The 21,734-nt window shown below is 43.2% G+C and overlaps 1 protein-coding gene across 1 annotated transcript; it reads right to left on the reverse strand.

Annotated features, from left to right (window-relative positions):
- Window positions 1-315: 315 nt before the first annotated feature.
- Window positions 316-21,658, reverse strand: mrpl32 (mitochondrial ribosomal protein L32). Its single transcript, XM_078242197.1, has 3 exons — window positions 21,522-21,658; window positions 4,551-4,738; window positions 316-2,168 (listed from the first exon to the last, which is right to left on the reverse strand). The coding sequence occupies exons 1-3, from the start codon at window positions 21,607-21,609 to the stop codon at window positions 1,911-1,913; spliced, it is 534 nt and encodes a 177-aa protein (XP_078098323.1). The 5' UTR covers window positions 21,610-21,658; the 3' UTR covers window positions 316-1,910.
- Between the last annotated feature and the right edge of the window lie 76 nt (window positions 21,659-21,734).

Below are 21,734 nucleotides of genomic sequence, written 5' to 3' on the forward strand. Positions count from 1 at the left end.
GATAAAAAGGCACTTTGAGAAGGATTAACAGTTAATAATCATGGATTCATATAGAATCTTTCAATGTAAAGACCACGTCCTAGGTTTTCAGAAACAGGTGCAAGGAAAGTAGATGGCAAATCCTGGAGTGAGGGATGGATGCTGGTAAAACAAGGGTTTAATTGAAGAATGGGTTTCCAAAAGACTTAAAGTAGCAAAGGGGAAGTGGAGATATGCAGAAGTTTAGGAAGGGAATCCGAAGGTCACTGACCAATGATAGGACAAGGGAAGGTATGGGGTATAGGAAAACACAGTAAGAAGTCTCACAACACCAGGTTAAAATCCAACAGGTTTATTTGGTAGCACAAGCCACTAGCTTTCGGAGCGCTGCCCCTTCATCAGGTAAGTGGGAGTTCTGTTCACAAACAGGGCATATAAAGACACAAACTCAATTTACAAAATAATGGTTAGAATGCGAGTCTTTACAGGTAATCAAGTCTTAAAGGTACAGACAATGCGAGTGGAGAGAGGGTTAAGCACAGGTTAAAGAGATGTGTATTGTCTCCAGCCAGGACAGTTAGTGAGATTTTGCAAGCCCAGGCAAGTCGTGGAGGGTTACAGATAGCGTGACATGAACCCAAGATCCCGGTTGAGGCCGTCCTCGTGTGTGGATATAGGGAAAGCCAGTGTCTGAGGAGCAAGAGTGTTTGGGGGGAGGGTATCAGAAGAGAGGAGATATATGACTGGATGAGATTAGAGAGAGAGGATGGTGGAAAGTCCATGAAGGAGTTTAGGGACCAGAATTGTGAATGATTTATTATGAACCATTACAATAGAAGATATTTCAAAGTTTATTCAATAATGTTGAAAAATATTTAAAAATGCAAACGAGGAAGTTAAATTAAAAAGGTGCTTTATTCAGCCAACCATTACAGAATTAAACCCCATGCATAAAATTCCATCAAGGACAGTCCCTCTCTGGGAGATTTTATTTTAATAGACTGGCTGTTGATCAGGTTGCCAGCTGAGAACAGGAGCTGCAATGGTGAGGAAGTGAGAGGCCATCGTGGGACAGGAATAGGTGAGAGCACGCCCCGCAGTGAGCTACTCTATCATCTACCAAAATGATTCCGATAGAAGAAGCTCCTTTCAACCCTTTAAATGGTGGCTTAAATTTCTAGTCTGGGGGGAGAATGATAGTCTTTATGGGGAGAGCTGCTACGATCTGGCATTCGGTGGCTGAAAGGATGGTGGAGTCAGATTCAATAATAACTTTCCAACAGCTAAAGAATTGTAGGGGTTTGGGGAAAGACAGGAAATGGGACTAATTGGATAGCTGTCTCAAAAGAGCAGGCGCAGGTACAATGGGCTGAATGGCCTCCTCCTGTGCTATTGACTCTTGAATATGCAGCAGAGTAAAACATGTCACTGACAGCTTTGACGGCAAGGGACAGAAAAAGAGAAGTGGACACTTGTTACAGGATTCAACTGAGTCTAAATCTAAACACAAAATTTTTAAACAATTCAGCATTGGAATATATAAAATGTGAAAGAGAAAGTTAAACTAAAGCCTTATTCTGCCAGCTATTGCAAAGTTGAAGCTTAGTGAAAGACTTCTTGAAGTCAATTCAAATGCTTACTTCTGAATTGCTGCAGAAAGCAGAAATAGAGGAAAATACTGTTTCCCTCTGGGTTTGTCAAAAATAAAAACACACAATGGGAAAAAACCACCCACACAGCATTTTGTGTAGAAAAGTGTTTACTACAACTTACATCTCTATAGATCAGGTTGAATTCCTGAAACACACTTGCTGGGTCAACAAAAAGGGAACATATTCAAATTATGTTTTCAGCTACAGTGGCACATTTTATGTTATAGAAACAAAAGGTCTCAGAACGGCACGACCTTCCTCTTCTATGCTGTGTTCGCATCAGGAGCCTACAGTAAACCACGATGGGCGCTTTCGATTCCTTTCAATGATCCTCTTTCCCTCGTCAGCCTCTGTAGCCTTTTCTTCCTTGTAAAGTATGACAGTTTCTACAGGGGGGGTGTTAAGTGGCCTTCCTTCCTGGGCTCGAATCTGTGCTCGTACAAGGGCCGTTTCGTGTACAACCTTTTGATAGCAAAAGGCACACAGCACATGCTTCAATTTCAAGTGTCCGCAACCTTGACAGACTTCTATGTTGTTCTGAAAGGAGAAGAAATTCCAATAACGAGGAAGAAAAACAAAACCGGAGAAAATTTATCCCAGTGAGAGATTTAAATTTTAAAAATAAAACTGCTGCACCATCTCAGAGTGCACACAGGTGAGAAATTGTTTAAAAGGGACTAATACAAACATGCAGCAGGGATGCTTTACATATCCCACACCTCACTCATGTTACATTAATGGTGGAGTAGCCCAGTTGTAGAGTTCTTTGCAATTAATATCAATCCATTATCAAGAGCCTTTTTTTTTTGCATGATCCTCTTGAAGAACACATACAGGCACCTTCGTGCTTAGCTCTCAAGCAGAGGTCGGACAGTAGATTGGGGGAGGCAGTGGCATAGTGGTATTGTCACTGGACTAGTAATGCTGTGGGGTCCCAGGTTCGAATCCCACCACGACAAATGGTGAAGTTTGAATTCAATAAAAATCTGGAATGGAAAATCTAATGACGACCATGGAACCATTGTCAATTGTTGTAAAAACCCATCTGGTTTGCCAAGGTCCTTTAGGGGAGGAAACCTGCCGTCCTTACTTGGTCTGGCCTACATGTGACTCCAGATCCACAGCAATGTGGTTGACTCTTCCAATGCATCTGAAACTCAGTTCAAGGGCAATTAGGGATGAGCAATAAATGGTGGCCCAGCCAGCAATACTCACATGCCATGAATGAATTAAAAAAATTGTTCATTGCGAACTTGATTTGCGAGCTATGCGGGGTATTAAATAGAGCCAATTTTTTATAATCTGTATATACGCAAGCACAACGTAGTCCCACACAGATATTTTATAGCTAAAAGGAAACAGAATCAAACCCCATGCAAAGGTTAAGTGAATGGACAAACATTTGGCAGGAATATAATGTGGGGAAATGTGAACTTGTCCATTCTGGCAGGAAGAACAGAAAAGCAGTACGTTATTTTAAGAGAGGGGGATTGCAGAACTCTGTTACAGAGGGGTCTGGGTGTCCGAGTACATGAATCACTGCTATTGTGCATCATATAACAAGTGATTAAGAACGCGAATGGAATGTTGGTATTAATTGCAAGGGGAATGGAAGAAAAGAAAGATTTACTGCAGCTGTACAGGGTCTCGGTGAGACCACATCTGGAGTACTGTGTACAGTTTTGGTCTCCTCAGTTGAAAAGTGACACAATTGTGTTAAAAGCTGTTCAGAGAAAGTTCACTTAACTCATTGCTGGGATGAAGGGCTTATTTTATGAGCAAAGGTTGAATAGGTATTCAGCATTAGAGTTTAGAAGAATGAGAAGTGATCTTTTTGAAATGTATAAGATCCCAAGGGGTCTTGACAGGGTAGATACCACATGCCACTGTTGTCCAGATGGATGGGACTGTTCTCTCATTCCGTTCTTAACTGGCTCTTCTTGTAGGGGAGACCAGAATTAGGGGGCACAGAAGGAAGACCTCTTTTCTTAAACTAAGAGATGAGGAGAATTATGTTTTTCCCCCGCAGAGGGTTGTTACTCTGTGGCATTCTCTCCCCGAGTGAGCAGTGGAGGCCGAGTCATTGATTTTATTCAAGTCGGAGTTACAGATTTTTGATGGCCAAGGGAGTTGAGGATTATGGGGCCGGGCAGTTCAGGAAGATGGGAAAGTAGAGCTGAAACCACAATCAGACCAGTCCTGATCTTACCGAAAGGCTCAAAAGGGCCGAATGGCCTACTTCTGCTCCTGTGTCTTGTGTTCCTATACGACATTCCATCAAGGACAGTCCCTCTCTGGGAGATTTTATTATAATACAGACTGGCTGTTGATCAGGTTGCCAGCTGAGAACAGGAGCTGCAAGAGTGAGGGGCCAACACGGGGCAGGAATAGATGAGAGCACGCCCCACACTGAGCTACTCTATCATCTACCACAATGACCCCAATAGAAGCTGCTCCTTTCAACCCTTTAATTGGTGGCTTAAAGTTCTAACGGGGGAGAGGGAGGGAGGAGGGGGGTGTGCGGAGGAGGAATGATAATCTTTATGGAGAGAGCTGCTATGATCTGGCATTCAGTGGCTGAAAGGGTGGTGGAGTCAGATTCAATAATAACTTTCCAAAAGGAAAAGAAAAGAATTGCAGGGGCTTGGGGAAGGAACAGGGGATGGGACTAATTGGATAGCTGTCTCAAAGAGCTGGCGCAGGCACAATGGGCTGAATGGCCTCCTCCTGTGCTATTGACTCTCGAGTACATACAGCAGAGTAAAACATGTCACTGACAGCTTTAGGGACGTTGGAGGGTGTTGGTAAAAGAAGAAAGCGGACACCCTGTTGCAGGATTCAACTGAGTTTAAACCTATACGTAGAGACAATTTTTAACGATTCATGATCCTTCACCCCGAAAACAAACAGTAATTGTACCTTAACTTTCTCTAATTTCCGAACGTCCCTCCTCCGACAGCGGTTGACCTCAATGGTGCGTCGTTTTTTTGGAGCTGCCATCCACAAGATGCTTTCTAGAAAGCTTGGGGTGTCACTCTGGTCATTGTCACAGGGTTCAGCCTCAGGCTGTGGGAAGTCTACTGGAGCTTGTATCACCAACGCAGGAGCTGAGGGGCAGAGAAACAGAAGTGAACAAACTGTCTTTCATTGGCAGAAGAGTAAAAGGTATAAAGGTGAAGTCACGACAGTCCCAGATGACCATAGGCTGCTCTCCCTTGAGGGGAGGAGAGAGCTGATTGGTGGTGATTTAACCTGAGGATCACCACACCTTTAGGCGAGGGGCAAGGTTGAGAGGGCGGGGCCTTCATGAATAACCTCAGCCGGTACAGGAATTGAACCCACGCTGTTGGCATTGCTTTGCATCACAAACCAGCTGTCCAGCCAACTGAGCTAAAAGCTGTATGTTTTGAGGGAGAATCGGATGGACTTGCATTTGTATAATGCCTTTCATGACTGCAGGGTGGCCCAAAGCACTTTATAGCCAATTAAGTACTTTGGAATTGTAGTCCCTGTTGTTAAGTAGGAAAATGCAGGAGGCGAAGTCTTCATTGATCACGCTGCTGCATTCTATTGGGTATAGTGTGCCCAATATGTGAATCTCCTGTTCTCTCAGCCCTATTCCCATTAAACTGCTGAACAACCTCATTTACCCACCTAGCCCTCACAATGGCCGATATTGTTAATGGCATTCTTTCGTCAGGTGCTGTCCCCCTTCCCTTTAAATCATCACTCCTCTCAAAAATAATTTTTGACCCCATCTCCTTCCAAATTACTGTCTCACCTCCAAAATCCCTTTCCAAAGTCCTTCAGCACATCGCAGTCTGCCAAATCCGTGCCCATCTGTCCCCAGAATTCCATGGTTGAATCCCTCCAATCAGGTTTCCACCTCCACCTCAATATGGAAATGGTTCCCGAAGTCACAAGTTACATCTTATGGACGTGTGACAAAGGTAAAAATTTCCTCCTTGGTCCTTCCAGACCTGTCTGCAGCTTTTGACACAGTTTACTACGTCATCTTCCTCCTCTAATGCTTTTCCATTGCTGTCCAGATGGGTGGGACTATTCTCTCGTTCCATTCTCCTCTGTCTCATTGCAGAATCATTTACAATGGCTTCTTTTCCTGCTTCCGCACCGTTAGCTCCTGTGTTTTCCAAGGTCTATCCTTGGCACTTCCAATACCTCCTGCTGTCCCTCAGCAATATAATTCAAAGCACAGCCTCACTTTTCACATGCATGCTGATGACATCCAGCTTTACTTCACCATCACCTTTCTCGACACCTCCACTATTGCTACGTTATCAGACTACTTGTTCAGCATCGAGTACTGCAAAAGCAGAAATCTCCTCCAATTAAATATTGGGAACACTGAAACCATTGTCTTCAGTCTTTGCTTCAAATTCCATTCCTTAACCACTGACTCCATCCCTCTCCCTGGCAACAGCCTGAGATTAAATCAGATTGTTTCTAATTATCATTTCATACTTGACCTAAGATGAGCTTCTGAACATCTCTCTGTGCAATCACTAAAACTGCCTATTTCCCCTTAGTGTTGCCCAACTTTGCCTCTGCCTGAGCTCATCTCCTGCTGAAACCCGCACGCACGCCTACACCCCTCGGAGATCTCAGTGATTGTCTAATTCCAGCCTCTTGTGCATTGCTTCCTCTGGCCTAGCATTGATAGCTGTGTCTTCAACTACCGAGGCACTAAGGCCAAGCTCTGGAATTCTCACCCTGTAACCTCTCTGCCTCCCTTAGCTCCTTCCTCTTTCACCAGAGTCCTAACATCTTTATGATGCTAATTTCTTTTCTGATAAAGCTCTTGTGGAACATGTTGGTTTGATTATTGTACTAAAAAGAGGAAATATTAAACAAGTTACTGTTGCGCGCTGTATTTGACCTAAAGGTGTCAGCTGTAATAAGTGGAAAAGTCATCCATTTGCAGCACTAATGTCAATAGTGGAAAAAGCACAAGAGGGAAAAACAAATTAAATGAAAAGATTCCCAGCTCTCATGTAAAACAAATTCACTTCCAGAGGAAGATAAACAGGGAGACAAGCAATGGGTTTTCAAGTAAACAAAATGTAAAGGAACACACACAGAAGTAGCATAATGCAGTAAAGTATGAATAAAGGAACAATCTGCTGCAGTGTAGCCCCAATTGCAGCAGAGTACACAAGCATCTGTGATTTCTGCAGTACCTGTTCAGTAAAGTGAAATGCTCCAATACTGATTCCTGCCACTGGAGAAATCCCTTATGCTTACATAGCTCACCGAGAACCTCCAGTGACAGAGATCAGGAACGGCAGGCACATTCTAACAGTCCACCCAATGTAATCCTAGATCAGCGTGCCCAGCTCTTCCAGAAATTCAGCTAACAAATAAAGCCCCCTCACCATCCCCAATGCAACTTTAGGGTCTTCAAACCTTGCGCTGTAGGAATCACAGCAGCGAGTATTCAATTATCAAGCGTGTCATTTTATTACGCGCAATTATTTGTGTGTCAACCTTGGTAGCAGTTTCATCTTAAAAGTCAGAAAGTTGTGTGTTGAAGGCCCTCTCCAGAAACTTGAGTCCATAATTCAGACTGGCATTTCAGTGCCGTCCTGAGGGAGTGCTACACTGCCAGCGGTGCCATCTCTCATCCAGATGTTGCAAAAGTCTGAGGTCACCTACCAACTGACTAAGGAACAGCTTCTTCCAACTGACTAAGGAACAGCTTCTTCCCTGCTGCCATCAGACTTTTGAACGGACCTACCTCCCATTAAGCTGATCTTTCTCTACACCCTAGCTATAACTGTAACACTACATTCTGCACCATCTCCTTTCCTTCTCTATGAAAGGTATGGCTCTGTCTGTGTAGCGCGCAAGAAACAATACTTTTCACTGTATACTAATACATTTGACAATAATAAATCAAATCAAATGTCAAACCAAGGTGAGTGGACGTTAAAGCTCCCATGGCACTGTTTCGAAGAAAAGTGGAGAGAGTTATCCCTGGTGTCCTGGCCAATATTTAGCCCAGTAAGAAGTTTAACAACACCAGGTTAAAGTCCAACAGGTTTATTTGTTGGCAAAAGCCACAAGCTTTCGGAGCCTTAAACCCCAAGGGGCTTAAACCTGTTGGACTTTAACCTGGTGTTGTTAAACTTCTTACTGTGTTTACCCCAGTCCAACGCCAGCATCTTCACATCAATATTTAGCCCACAGCCAGCACCACATTATCTAGTCATCATCACACATCTGTTACGCTCAAATTCACTGTCACATTTACTACATTAGTAACCACAGTAACTACGTTTCAGAAGTATTTCATTGGCCATAAAGCACTTTGGGACATCCTGAAGTCATGAAAGGTGCTATATAAATACAAGTCCTTCCTCTCTCTATTGGAAGTGTGAGAATAGTGCAGATTATCCTTATTTCACTTCCTTTGCCTTACTTGATGTGGACTGAGCATTAATTCAGCCACGGCAGAAACATTTGTTGATACTCATCAACATGAACATCTTAAAAAAACATTTCCTCCTGAAGCCTATAATTATCTTTCTCTCTCAAGGTCAAATGGGTCCAACATATGGATTTTACAAAGATTCTATTAAGATCTAAAGCAGTAGGATACCAAAAGAGTTGCAAAATCTCAGAGGATGGCTATTGTGACAAGACAAATCAAAAATACAGGAAGCGTTGTTCAGGGATTCAACAGGTCAGGAAAAATTGAGTCAATTAACACCACAGCCCTTCCTGTGTTCTGAAGCAGTACAATGTATGACTCCCTTAGGCCTTTATTCCATGGCTTAAAAACTGACAAGGTTTATCGCTTTCCTGTGCCAGATGGACCATTGACATTAACTGGCCCCAATCCCATTGGACCACAGGAGGCCTTTTGGCATTGTGTAAATTAAGGACTGATACAGGGAAAGTGACCTATTTTAAAAATTTGTGAGTCAAGTGTGCATTTTAAGGACAATGATTCAGTCCCTTCCATGAGATTACATTTGCAAGGGGTAGAAGGACAACATGTTGTTCATCATTTTATTGGGAAACTCCTAACACTTGCAATTAGAAGACTCTGTAGGGTAAATGTCTGCACAAGTATGTATGAAAAGGTGAATGCTGTGCCGTTCACCTCATACAGATACATGGCCTGAATCTAAGTTCAAGTCGTCCAACTTAAAAGGGAAATTGGAAGTGAAAAGAACGTCCCCTCCTTCAGATTAAAAAGCAGCCTCATCCGCCACGCACAATACAATTCGCAGAGGCAGCATGAGTCGATTGCTTCATTGGAGCAGTTGCACGGCTTCCTCGCCACACCCGTGAAGGAACTTGGTGTTCTTCACAGATAGAGCATCTCTGGGATTGGTGATTTTATGGTTGCGTTGATTGTGGGGATCGGGGCAGTGGAGAATGGAGGAAATCAAAGAAAAATGTCAACAGTAGTATCTAGCTCTTGGGGCTAAAGGGATCAAGGGATATAGGGGGAAGGGGGAGGATCAGGATATTGAATTCGATGATCAGCCATGATCAAAATGAATGGCGGAGCAGGCTCGAAGGGCTGAGTGGCCAACTCCTGCTTCTATTTTATATGTTTCTATATCAGCAAAAATGAGCGATTGGAAATGCAAAATTCCACAAGGACATGCAGAATGCAGTACTGTGGATTCATAATGCAGCATCTAAATTTCATGTGAGGGTCTTGTTGCATTTCCTTGTATTAAGGCTGCTATAGGTTGTGTCAGTCTTGGTTCAGTCTGTAGCATTCTCACTCAAGAGTTTTGGATTGAAGTGCCAGCCCAGGATTTGGGATTGCACTTACTTGAGGGAGTGTTGCATTGCCAGAGTTGCCACCTTTTGGGCTCAGACATTGAACCGAGACTCCGGTTCTGTTCAGCTGGATGTAATTGGTCTTATGGTACTGCTCAAAAAACAGATGAGTTCTCTTTACGTCATGGACAAGATTTAACCTTCAACCAGCTCTACCAAAACAGATTAGCATTAGCCAATCCATTTTCTCTGCCTGGTCAGCTGTGCTTCAATAGTTATCCATTGCATTTTCAGGAAAACCCTGAAGATTTGAGTAGCACGACAGAAATGCAAATCTTTTGTTGGAGCATTAGACAAGCAAACTTAGCAACAGAAGAGTCTAGACAACTATTGTAAAGTCAGAAACTAAAATGTACAAATAAAGAATGGGTGGCACAGTGGTTAGCACTGCTGCCTCACAGTGCCAGGGGCCCGGGTTCAATTCCCAGCATGGGTCACTGTTTGTGTGGCGTCTGCACGTTCTCCCCGTGTCTGCATGGGTTTCCTCCAGGTGCTCCAGTTTCCTCCCACAGTCCAAAGATGTGCTGGTTAGATGCATTGGCCACGCTAAATTCTCCCTCAGTGTACCCGAACAGGCGCTGGAATGTGGCGACTGGGAGATTTTCACAGTAATTTCATTGCAGTGTTAATGTAAGCCTATTTGTGACACTATTAAATAAACTTTTTAAAAAAAGGAAACATGAAGCAGCAGCAATAAACATTGCAAAAAAGAGAGAGATTAATGACAAAAAAAAGTGAAAGGAAAGACATGATGCAACGAACAGACGAATTTACAAGAGCTTATTAAAAAATCTCCGACGTAAACACAGTAAAGGAAAAACTTAATGCAATGTGACGTACATTCTGAAAATATAAACACAAAAACGGTCTTAAATCAGCATCAATAAATCAGGAATGACAACATATTTAACAACAACAATCACCCCCAAAACATTTGACACCTGGTCATAAATCTGTTCAAACACTAAGGAGGGGAGTCCACATCTTCCTCTGATTCTGAAGCACCCCTTATCATTTATTTTTCTTAAACCCCCCCCAACAAATTATTAATTATGCCAATGATCAATGTCTGTGCTTTAGACCAGAATGAAAATAGTCACATGAAAACTACTGACTGCACTTTGAAGAGCACACAAACTTCCCTGAGACTGTTTGAACATTCCCATTTCAAGCACTGTCCCACCAGCTGTTAAAATAGTGGTTTCAGAACATGTCTGTGTCTCGATTTGTACTGGTACACAGTTAACAGGCACTAGTTCAGTGGGGGAGCTAGTGCCCCATGGTTGCCCAACTGAGGCCCATCTTACTGCAGAAATCGGTGTTGATATACTTCAGCAGTGAATGGCGAGGTGGCACAGTGGTTAGCACTGCTGCCTCAGTGCCAGAGACCCTGGTTCAAATCTGGCGTTGGGTGACAGTGTGAAATGTGCACGTTCTCCCTGCGTCTGCGTGAGTTTCCTCCGAGTTCTCTGGTTTCCTCCCACAGTGCAGAGATGTGCAGGTTAGGTGGACCGGCCATGCGCAATGCCTGGAGTTACGGGGATGGGGTGGGCCTGGGTAAAGTGCTCTTTTGGAGAGTTGGTGCAGCCTTTATGTGCCAAATGGCCTCCTTTGGCACTGTAGGGATTCTATGGTTCTCACCAGATTGTTAACAGCTCCCAGACAAGAACTGAAAATTTTTCTTGGCGAGTGTTTCTACAATCAAGCGCTCAGGATGTTGACTATGGGTTCTCCAAGTGCTTCAAACATTCTCTACCTTGACTGGATGCAGTAAATCAGAAATTGCTGGAAGACCATAGCCAGGTTTTCCACGGACAGAACAGATAAAGAAATACACTGGAAGAGGGAATTGCATCAGCTCTCAAATTAAACAAGAGTGGCAAACTTTATTTTACTTTAAAAGACAACTTTTATTCAAGTAATTTGTGGAGATACCAGTTGGAAAGGGAGGTGATGGGGCAGTGGTAATGTCACTGGACTAATAACTCAGAGGCCCGGGCAGATGATGCTTTGGAAACAAAAACAAAAAATGCTGGAAAGTCTCAGCAGGTCTGACTGCATCTGTGGAGAGAGAATAGGGCCAACGTTTTGAGTCTGGATGACTCTTTGTCAATGCTCTGGAGACACTGGGTCAAAACCCAAGGCAGCCGTTGGAATTTCAATTCAATTAATTAAAAAGCTAGCTTAATGGTGACCACAAAACCATTGTTGATTGTCGGAAAAACCTATCGTTGAGTTTTCCAATGAGGTAACAGAGAGGATTGATGAGGGTGATGCAGTCATCAACCACGCTGGACATAAACTTCCAAAAGGTGTTTGATAAAAAGACCTGGAGTCTTTCAGGGACTGCTCTTTCCGTTGGGTGCAGAGACTCAAGTACAAAATCCAGGCTGACGCTGCAGTGATATACTGAGCCAGTGCTGCACTGTCAGAGGGGCCATTGCTTTCTCATGGGACATAAAGAACCCATGGCACTGTTCGACAAAGGGCAGTGAAGTTTCAATACTTATCCCTCAAACAATACTAAAAATGGATGATCTGTAGAGGATCACAATGCTACTTCAGACCTTTGGGGGCAGTCAAGGAAGCAAGTGGTGTGGGGGCTGTAAAATGGCATGGAGAGACAGGAGGGTAAAGAATAAAGAAAAGCATATTGAACAGTGGTTTAAGAAGTAGAGAGGATACGGCCACCAGCAACGAGGAGCAAAGGAGATGGCCCAATGTGGTGCCAGCTGTGAAGGGAGAGGCAGCAGCAGAGATGGCCAACAGAGAAGGGAATCTGCTAGCAATACGAACTAGTGTTTGTCAGGAGATTTTTCTGTATAATTACATCTTGTAACAAATGCATAAGGGGCCTCGAATTCAATAAGTGCTGTTAGCGTGTAAACAACTAGATTATATAAATGAACAGAGCGTAACATTAAAATAATTACTTTATTGCAGTGTCTTCCTGTTGCGCCGACTGCAAAACTATAGCCCAGCTCCTCCCAAAACAGTAGTCTCCCTGACCACAATCCTGATTTCTGCATATTGTATACATAGACATGGGTTTATAATAGCATTCGAGAACAGCTGCGTGGAACGATGTGATTATGCTGACCTCTGCTGCTGGTGTGGAGCACTGCAGCTCGATTCTGGGAACAGCTGCTCTGTTCCAGCAGCAACACTGCAAATTGCTTGTATTTGATAATTCACGAGCTGTAAATAGTCCACCCCATGCCTCCCTCTCCCAACAGACTATGGACTCAACTGTGTCATTCCTTGAACTTCTTCAGCAAGGTGGTAAGTTAAAATGCTTCACGTTGCTGGAAGGCAGACTGGTTGTCCAGGTGCTGATATTCTATTCTCGATCCTGCTGCCATGTCCAGATGTCAAGTGGGATGTGAGAACTTTGCCACAGCCATGAGAATAATCTGAAAGAATCACTGTGGGCTGTTTTCACACACCTTCCAACAGCAGGTTATGGTATCCGAGTGTGGTTAAGTAAGCAAATCTTACCTTCTGGCCTGGGAGAGATCTAAACACTGAACAGAATTTTAAAAAAACAAACAAAAGCACACAATTGACACCTAATAACATTCTCATATCAGATTAATTCTGCTGTGCACTAATAAATTTAAAAATAATGATCTGGCTACCACCCATGAATATCCTCTTCAAACTGGCTATTTAAATCCTTCAGTGAAATGTTAGCAATTCCCCGCACGTGGCTACTGTCTATACCTCCAGGTAAAACTAAAAAAAGATACTAGGGTCAAACAATGGGAAATAGTGAGATCTGCTATTATTCTAACAAGCTAATATTTCAAGACTTTTTAAAAAAATAAATTTGTTTGTAATGACTCTGTCAATTTCAGATCTTTAATGCCCACATCAAACACTTGCAGATCATACACCGCATGGTTCGATTTTGAATTTAGACCAATAGGGTGGCACGGGACATGAAGACCACTCCCTATGAAGCTGGCATCGTTAAAGCAACTGGTCCAGTCAAACTAAAAAAAACACACGTACGTAGAGTATTAGTCAATGATTGGGTTCTTGTTGCCACTGAAGTGTACAATGCTCCACGCTGCCCACTATTTTAGATGTAGAGGAATAAAAATTCACCTGGCAGCCCAATACTAATTCAGAAACTTAAGTTATTCTAAAGCTTACAGCAATCACATTGATACAGAATTAGAACAGCAATGATTTGGGTGTACCTTTCAAGAAATGAACAGTTTCATTTCTGCGCCCCCTTCCACTTCCCCCAACATCTGCTGCATCCACAGAGATGAGAAGCAGAGTAAATAAGGAACTTTAAAAGCTCAAACCAGAGTATCAGTTTATTCAAGAACCAAGGAGGGAATTTATTGCAACAAAAGTAAAATTCTGCAGAAGCTGGAAATCTGAACTAAAAACAGAAAATGCCAAAACATTCTCCAATCAGACAGCATTGGCACAGGAATCCGAATGTTTCAGGTCAATGGTCTTTCCGAGAATTTATTATGCTCCAAGCAGTTTCAGAATGACTGTACAAGGCTACATTATTCACTGTAACAAAAGATTGGCAGTAGTCTCCAAAAGATGTGCAGGTTAGATTGATCGGCCTTGCTAAATTGACCCTAGTGTCGGGGATTAGCAGGGTGGGTGTGTAGGGTTGCGGGAATAGGGCCTGGGTGGGATGGTGGTCGGTGTGGTCTCGATGGGCCGAATGGCCTCCTTCTGCATTGTAGGATTCTATGATTCCATGATCCTAGAGAGGAGCATCCAACTGCCTTTCATAGCCTAGGACTAGGGCAGAACCTTACTCACAAGCAAGAGTCAGTGCTTCACATGGGATTCCTAGTAATGTTGGTACTCACTAATAGCTGGATGGGATGGAGTGAACGCTCACTTAACTGAATGGTATTATTTGCTTAATAAATGTTGTCAACAGTCAATTTGATTAAATGTGACTCAGGCAAGCCTGAGATATTTTCCAGTTCAACTGGAACTGCAAAATTTCATCAACTTTGTTTCCAATTCCCACTCCTCTGCCTTCACACGGTCCATTGCTGAATTCTTCCTGTCTTTCCTCGGCTTCTCCATTTCCAATGCTGAGAATAGATTGCGGGTCGATATCTACTAGGATGCCTACCAATTCCACCAAAGCTACCTTGATTATACATCCTCCCACCCCACCTCCTGTAAAGATTTTATTAAAAATAATTTACGGGATGTGGGCATTACTAGCCAGGCCAACATTTATTGCTCATCTCTAGTTGCCCTTGAGAAGGTGGTGGTGAGCTGCCTTTGTGAACCGTTGCAGTTCCTGAGGTGTAGGTATACCACAGTGCTGTTAGGGAGAGAATTCCAGGATTTTGGCTCAGCAACATTGAAAGAACGGTGATATATTTCTAAGTCAGGATGGTGAGTGACTTGGAGTGGAATCTCCAGGAGGTGGTGTTCCCAGGTATTGGCTGCTCTTGTCCTTCTGGACGGTAGTGGTCGTGGGTTCAGAAGGTGCTGCCAAACAATTCTGCTCCATTCTCCTGGTTTTTTGGTCTCCCTTGCATTTGTTCTGACAATGGCCCCTTCAATGCCAGTGTTTGCAACATGTCTTTTTTCAATTTTTTTGGACAGCTGGTGCTGGCAATGGTTCTACTGTTGGGATTCACACCAACTTTCTTTATTTATCCTACCACTACCTACTTCAGCCTTGCTCCTTCATCCCTTTTGTCATTTAATCACTGCTGTTTTCTATCCTACAACAGACTTTCCCTTTTATTTGCTTAAAATCTGTTACATCTCTAACTGTTTTCAGTTCCGACACAAGATCGTAGACCCGAGTTATTAACTGTTTCCCTCTCTACAGATGTGGCCTGACAGGCTGAGTACTTTTAGCATTTTCTCTTTATGTATTACACTTATCTTACAGCTAATGCTTCTTTCATTATTTGACCACCTCTGTTGGTTTCTCACAACCTTAGGCAGTCTGAGGAGTTCCTCAGGGTCAGTGAGTATCCTTGGCTTAACCATCATCAGCTGCTTCATCAACGGTCTTTCCTCCATTGCAAGGTCCCAACAACCTGTCCTCATCCCCCCAGGCTGACACTATAGTTAAGAAAGCCCACCAACACCTCCACTTTTTCAGAAGACTAAGGAAATTTGGCATGTCAGCTACGACTCTCACCAACTTTTACAGATGCACCATAGAAAGCATTCTTTCTGGTTGTATCACAGCTTGGTATCACTCCTCCTCTGTCCAAGACCGCAAGAGACTACAAAAGGTCGCAAATGTAGCCCAATCCATCACGCAAACCAGCCTCCCATCCATTGTCTCTGTTTACACTTCCCGCTGCCTCAGAAAAGCAACCAGCAAAATTAAGAACCCCACACACCCCATACATTCTCTCTTCCACCTTCTTCCATCGGGAAAAAGATACTAAAGTCTGAGGTCACGTACCAACCGACTCAAGAACAGCTTCTTCCCTGCTGCCGTCAGACTTTTGAATGGATCTACCTTGCATTAAGTTGATCTTTCACTACACCCTAGTTATGATGTAACACTACCTTCTGCACGCTCTTGTTTCCTTCTCTATGAATGGTATGCTTTATAGCACGCAAGAAACAATACTTTTCACTGTACTTATACATGTGACAATAATAAATCAAATCAAGGTCAAAAGTGGAGATGTTTGATGATGACTGCACAGCATTCAGTTCACCTCAGATAATGAAGAATTCCTTCCCACTTGCTGAAAGACCTGGATAACATAAAGGTTTGGGCTGATATGTGGCAAGTAATAATTGTGCCACACAATTCTACCATCAAGTAACTCACCTCATGCTCTCCAAAACCTGCCTGCCACCCGCAAGGCATCAGTCAGAATGGAACACTTTCCATTCCATTGGACGAATGCAACTCCAAAAGCACTTGAGAAGCTCGACACCATCCAGGCGAAAGCAGCCGCTAATTGGCACCCCACCCACCATCCTAAACAAAGACTCCCTCCACCACCAATGCACAGTTGCATCAGTGTGTACCATCTACAAGCTGCACTGCAACAACTAGCCAAGATCCTTGGACAGTTTTTCCAAACCTGTGAGTTCTCCCACCTTGAAGGACAAGGTAGCAGACATATGGGAACACTCCCAACTCTAAATTCCCCTCCAAGTCACAAACCAAATATATCTGACATCTCCTCACTGGGGTTAAAAGCCTGGAACTCTCTGCTAACGGTGGGTGTACCTACACCACAGAAACTGCAGCAGTTCAAGAAGGTGGCTCACTACCATCTTCTCAGGCATTAATAAATTGGGTAATTGGCTGCAGCCCCCACAGAAATTCCTATGGGATACCATTAGTCACCTTCTACAATTACAGTATTTGCCCATTATCCTTAGTCTCTATATCCTGTTTCTCAGCTAATTTCCTCGCCTGGTCAAATAATCTGTCCTCAATTCCATGAGCTTTAGCATTTATCAAATGCCTTCTGGAAATTCATATAAACAACAACCATTGACGTTCCACTGTCCATTACTTGAGTCACATTTTCAAAACCTTCAATCCGATTCAAACATGACCTACCCTTTGCAAATGCATGCTGGCTCTCTGATCACGTGACAATTTTTAAGGTGTTCATTCCTGATTATAAACTATGGTAATTTCCCAGCAAGAGATATTAAGCTAACTAGCCTATAATCCTCTGGTTTCCCTCTCATCTTTCTTGAATAGTTACAGGGCAGTCACTCTTGGTGGTACAGTGATAGCTACAATTCAATTCGTAGAACTGTGATTTTTTTCTTTCTTTATTTTCTCATGGGATGTGGGCGTTACTAGTAAGGCCAGCATTTGTTGCCCATACTGAATGGTTTGCAAGGCCATTTCAGACAGTAGTTAAGAGTCAATAATTGTTCTGTGGGTCTGGAGTCACGTGTAAGCCTGATCGGATAAGGAGTGTGGATTCCCTTCCCAGAAGGACATCAGTGAGCTTTTTGCAACAATCGATGATAATTGTCATGGTCACCATTACTGTGACCAGCTTTATTATACCAGATTTATTAACTGAAATTAAATTCCACCAACTGCCATGGTGGGATTTGAACTCTTGATGCCACAGCATTAGCTTGGGCCTCTGGATTACTAAAACAGTGACTCAGCATCTACGGAGCGGCATGGTGGCAGTGGTTAGCACTGTTGCCTCACAGCACCAGAGACCTGGGTTCAATTCCCGGCTTGGGTCACTGTGTGTGGAGTTTGCACATTCTCCCCGTGTCTGCATGGGTTTCCTCCGGGTGCTCCGGTTTCCTCCCACTGAAAAAGATGTGCTGGTTAAGTGGATTGGCTATGCAAAATTCTTCGTATGTGTACCCAAACAGGTGCCGGAATGTGGCGATTAGGGAGTTTACACAATAACTTCATTGCAGTGTTAATGTAAGCCCACCTGTGACTAATAAATAAACTTTAATTTAACTTTTAACCTGTTAAATTCCTTCAATTTTGTATGCATCAATAAAATCATCTTTGCATTCTTCTAACCTCCAATGAGTATAGGCCTAACCTACTCAATCTTTTTCATTCTTATCTCAGGAATCAGCTGGGTGAATATTCGGAAGTGGGTTCCTTCTTAGTAACGTGATCAAAAATGTTCACAGTACTCTAGGTGTGTCACCACTACCTAATGTAGCAAGACTTCCCTACTTTTATATACCAACCCTCTTGCAATAAAGCCAACATTCTATCTGCCTCCTTAATTACTTGCTGTACCTTCATGTGGACTTTGTGATTCATGTACAAGGATATCCAGGTCCCTCTGCACAGCAGCATTCTGCAGCCTCTCTCTATTTAAATAATATTCTGCTTTTCTAGTCTTTCTGACAGAGTGGGCAAGTTCACAGTTTTCCATATTATGCTCCATCTGCCATTTTGTTCCTACCCGACATCCCTTTCTGTGTACACACAATTTGCTGTCCTACCTGTCTTTGTGCCAAAGTTAGCTACAATGCAGGCGGTCCCTTCATCCGAGTCATTAATAAAGATCATAAATAGTTGAGACCCCAATGCTAATCCCTGTGGCACTCCACTAGTTACAGCTTACCATCATGAAAATTACCCATTTGTCTCAAACCTGTTACCTGCTCGTTAGCCAGTCCTTTATCCATTCTAATATATCACCCATAACACCATAAACTCTCATCTTGCGTAGTAACCCAAGTGATGTTATCAAACAGCTTTTGGAAATCCAAATACACTACATCAACTAGTTCCACTTAATCCACCCCACTTGTTGAATCCCCAAACAAGTCTAATAAGTTGATCCCCCTTTCATAAAACCATGTTGACTCTGCCTGCCTGATTTTTTTCAAATCTCCTGCTACTATCTTACTTGGATTCTGGCATTTTCATAATGACACACTAGACTATAGTTTCTTGCTGTCTTCCTTCTTTTTGAAATTTGCAGTTTTCCAAACTGCTGGGATTTTCCCAGAAGCAAGGCAATTTTGGAAGATTACAATAAACGCATCCATCATCTCTGTGGCAGCAACTTTTTTTATGAACCTAGGATGCAGGCTATCAGTCCTGGGGACTTGTCAGTCTTCCCCCACCCCACCTACCTTCCCAAACAACCACTCCCATTATTACTCCAACTACTTTTTTCCAGTGATAGTAATTGATTTAAGTTCCTCCTCCCACTTTGCCTTAATTTCCTACTCTTAGGATGTTTCTTGTATCTTCTGCTGTGAAGGCTCTTACTTATTCAAAGCCTCTGCCATTTCTTTGTTTCCCATCATAATAATTCCCCACTCTCACCCTCCAAGGGACCAATGCTCACTTTAACTATTAATTTCCTTTTGATATACTTATAGAATTTTTACTGTCGGTTTTTATATTTCTTCCTAGTTTTCTCTCAATTTATCCCGTTTTTTAGTAATCCTTTATTAGTTTTGAAAACATTTCCAACCTTCTGGCCTCTCAATAATCTTTGCAACATTTGCTTTCAATTCGACACCATCCTTAATTAATCATAGTGCATCTTTCTGCTGGAGTTTTTCTTCCCCAAAGAAATATATCTATTGAGTTATGGAATACCCCCTTAAATATCTGCCACTGCTTCTCCACTATCTTATGTTTTAACTCATTCACCCAGTCTACTTTAGCTAACTCTGCCTTCATATCTAGTAATTGTCTTCATTTAAAATTTAAAACACAAATTATGTTCCCATACTCCTCACTCTCAAGCTGAGTGTGAAATTTATCACATTACAATCAATCATGCTCAGAGGATCCTTTACTGAGAAGTCTTTAATTAACCATGCCTCATTACATATTAACAGTTCCAAAATAGTCTGATACGTTCCAGAATGTTCTGCTCTAAGAAGCTGTCCTGCATATACTCTATGAACGGAACTTCCAGGCTAACTTGCCGATTTGATTTGTCCAATCAACATGAAGATTAACGTCACCCACGATTATTGTAGTACCTTTCTTGCAAGCTCTCATTATTTCTTGATGTCCTACTGTGAGCTACTGTCACTCCTGCTAGTGACGCCTTTCCTTTGCTATTTTTCTCCACCCAAAATGATTCTACATCTTAATTTTCTGAACTAAATTATTTGTGCTATCAATTCATCCATCTTGTTCAGAAAGGGAACATTTAATTCTGTCTTGTTAGCATCTTTGCCTACTCTGACCTTATTTGCTGGTGCATTCATGTTTGTACATCCTGTCCTACTCTGATTATCATTACGCTATTGCCTTGTCCTTTCACTTTCCATATCTCCCCTCTCATGAATCCTTGCCCTGGCTATTTGTTTTAAATTCCACTCTACTAGTTATTCGATTCACCAGATCACTGGTCCCAGCACGGTTTTCAGGTGAAGATTGTCCCAGCTCCCTCTTTCCCCAGTACTGGTGCCAATGCCCCACGAATTGAAACTCTTTTCTCCCATATTCACCTTTAAGCCAGGCATTGAACTCTCCAATCTTATTTACCCTATGCCAATTTACTCCAGATATTGTTACAATTGTGGTTTTGCTTTTTAGTACAGCTCCAGCTGCTCGTACTCCCTGACTAGAACCTCTTTCTTAGTCCTACATATGTCACTGGTACCTACAAAGACCACGGCAACTGGATTCTCTCCCTCCCACTCCAAATTCCTCTCCAGCCCTAAGGACATATCTTCAACCTTGGCATTGGGTAGATAACTGATGCAGAGAACTGCATCTACCCCCGACTATACTGCTCCCTGCTACAGCTCATCTAGTTTAACTCTGCAACTTCAGTGGCCTCCTTTATCCAGTGCCGTGGTCAGTTTGCTCACCCACCCTGCAGTTCCTATTCTCGCCCACACAAGCTGCAAGAACCTCAAACCTGTCAAGAAATTTGAAAGGCTGATGCTACTCCATTGCTACCTTTGGATCCTCATACCTGCCTCACTCAGAGTCACACCCTCCTATCCCACACCACAGACCAAATTCCTAAAAATCTAGTCTAGGGGGGGTTACTGCAGCCTAGAACAAAGTGCCCAAGCAACTTTTCCCTTCCTTGTAACATTGCAGCATCTGAAGCTCAGGCTCCAGTTCATCAACTCTGAGCCAAGGTTGCTCAAGCTGCTGTTGCTGTGGATCACACTGGTGTCCACCAGTGCACACATGCGACACATCATCTTCATTGCCGTGAGTACCATGTTTTACTTAACAAATGGGTAGCACAGTGGTTAGCACTGCTGCCTCACAACACCAGGGACCTGGGTTCGATTCCCAGATTGGGTCACTGTCTGTGCGGAGTCTGCACATTCTCCCCATGTCTGCGTGGGTTTTCCTCCAGGTGCTCCGGTTTCCTTGCACAGTCCAAAAGACGTGCTGGTTAGGTGCATTGGTCGTGCTAAATTCTCCCTCAGTGTACCCAGAGTGCGGTGACTCGGGGATTTTCACAGTAACTTCATTGCAGTGTTAATGTAAACCTACTTGTGACACTAAATAAACTTTAGATGGATGGATAGATGAATGTCAAAAGACAGGTAGGTAGATGGCTGGATTCCTGGATGGATAGATCCTCCCCAATATTTATTCTCACCATGCTACTATCCTCATATTCTCACCTAAACGTTGCTGAAGGCCCAGTCCCTGCAGCAGAGCACGTTCCAGTGTTGACCAGGACAGCAGCAACAGTCGCTGCACCGACGCCATCGCGGAGCGAGAGGTCAGAACAAGAACCAGGCACTGGTACAACCTTCAACCCGAGCACGCAGGCGCGACATTCATGGCGCGCGCGCGCGGATAGGCTGGCGACGGAGGCACGTGACCTTCGCCGG

This window comes from Mustelus asterias, chromosome 2 (genome assembly GCF_964213995.1).
Source record: "Mustelus asterias chromosome 2, sMusAst1.hap1.1, whole genome shotgun sequence".
NCBI lineage: Eukaryota > Metazoa > Chordata > Chondrichthyes > Carcharhiniformes > Triakidae > Mustelus > Mustelus asterias.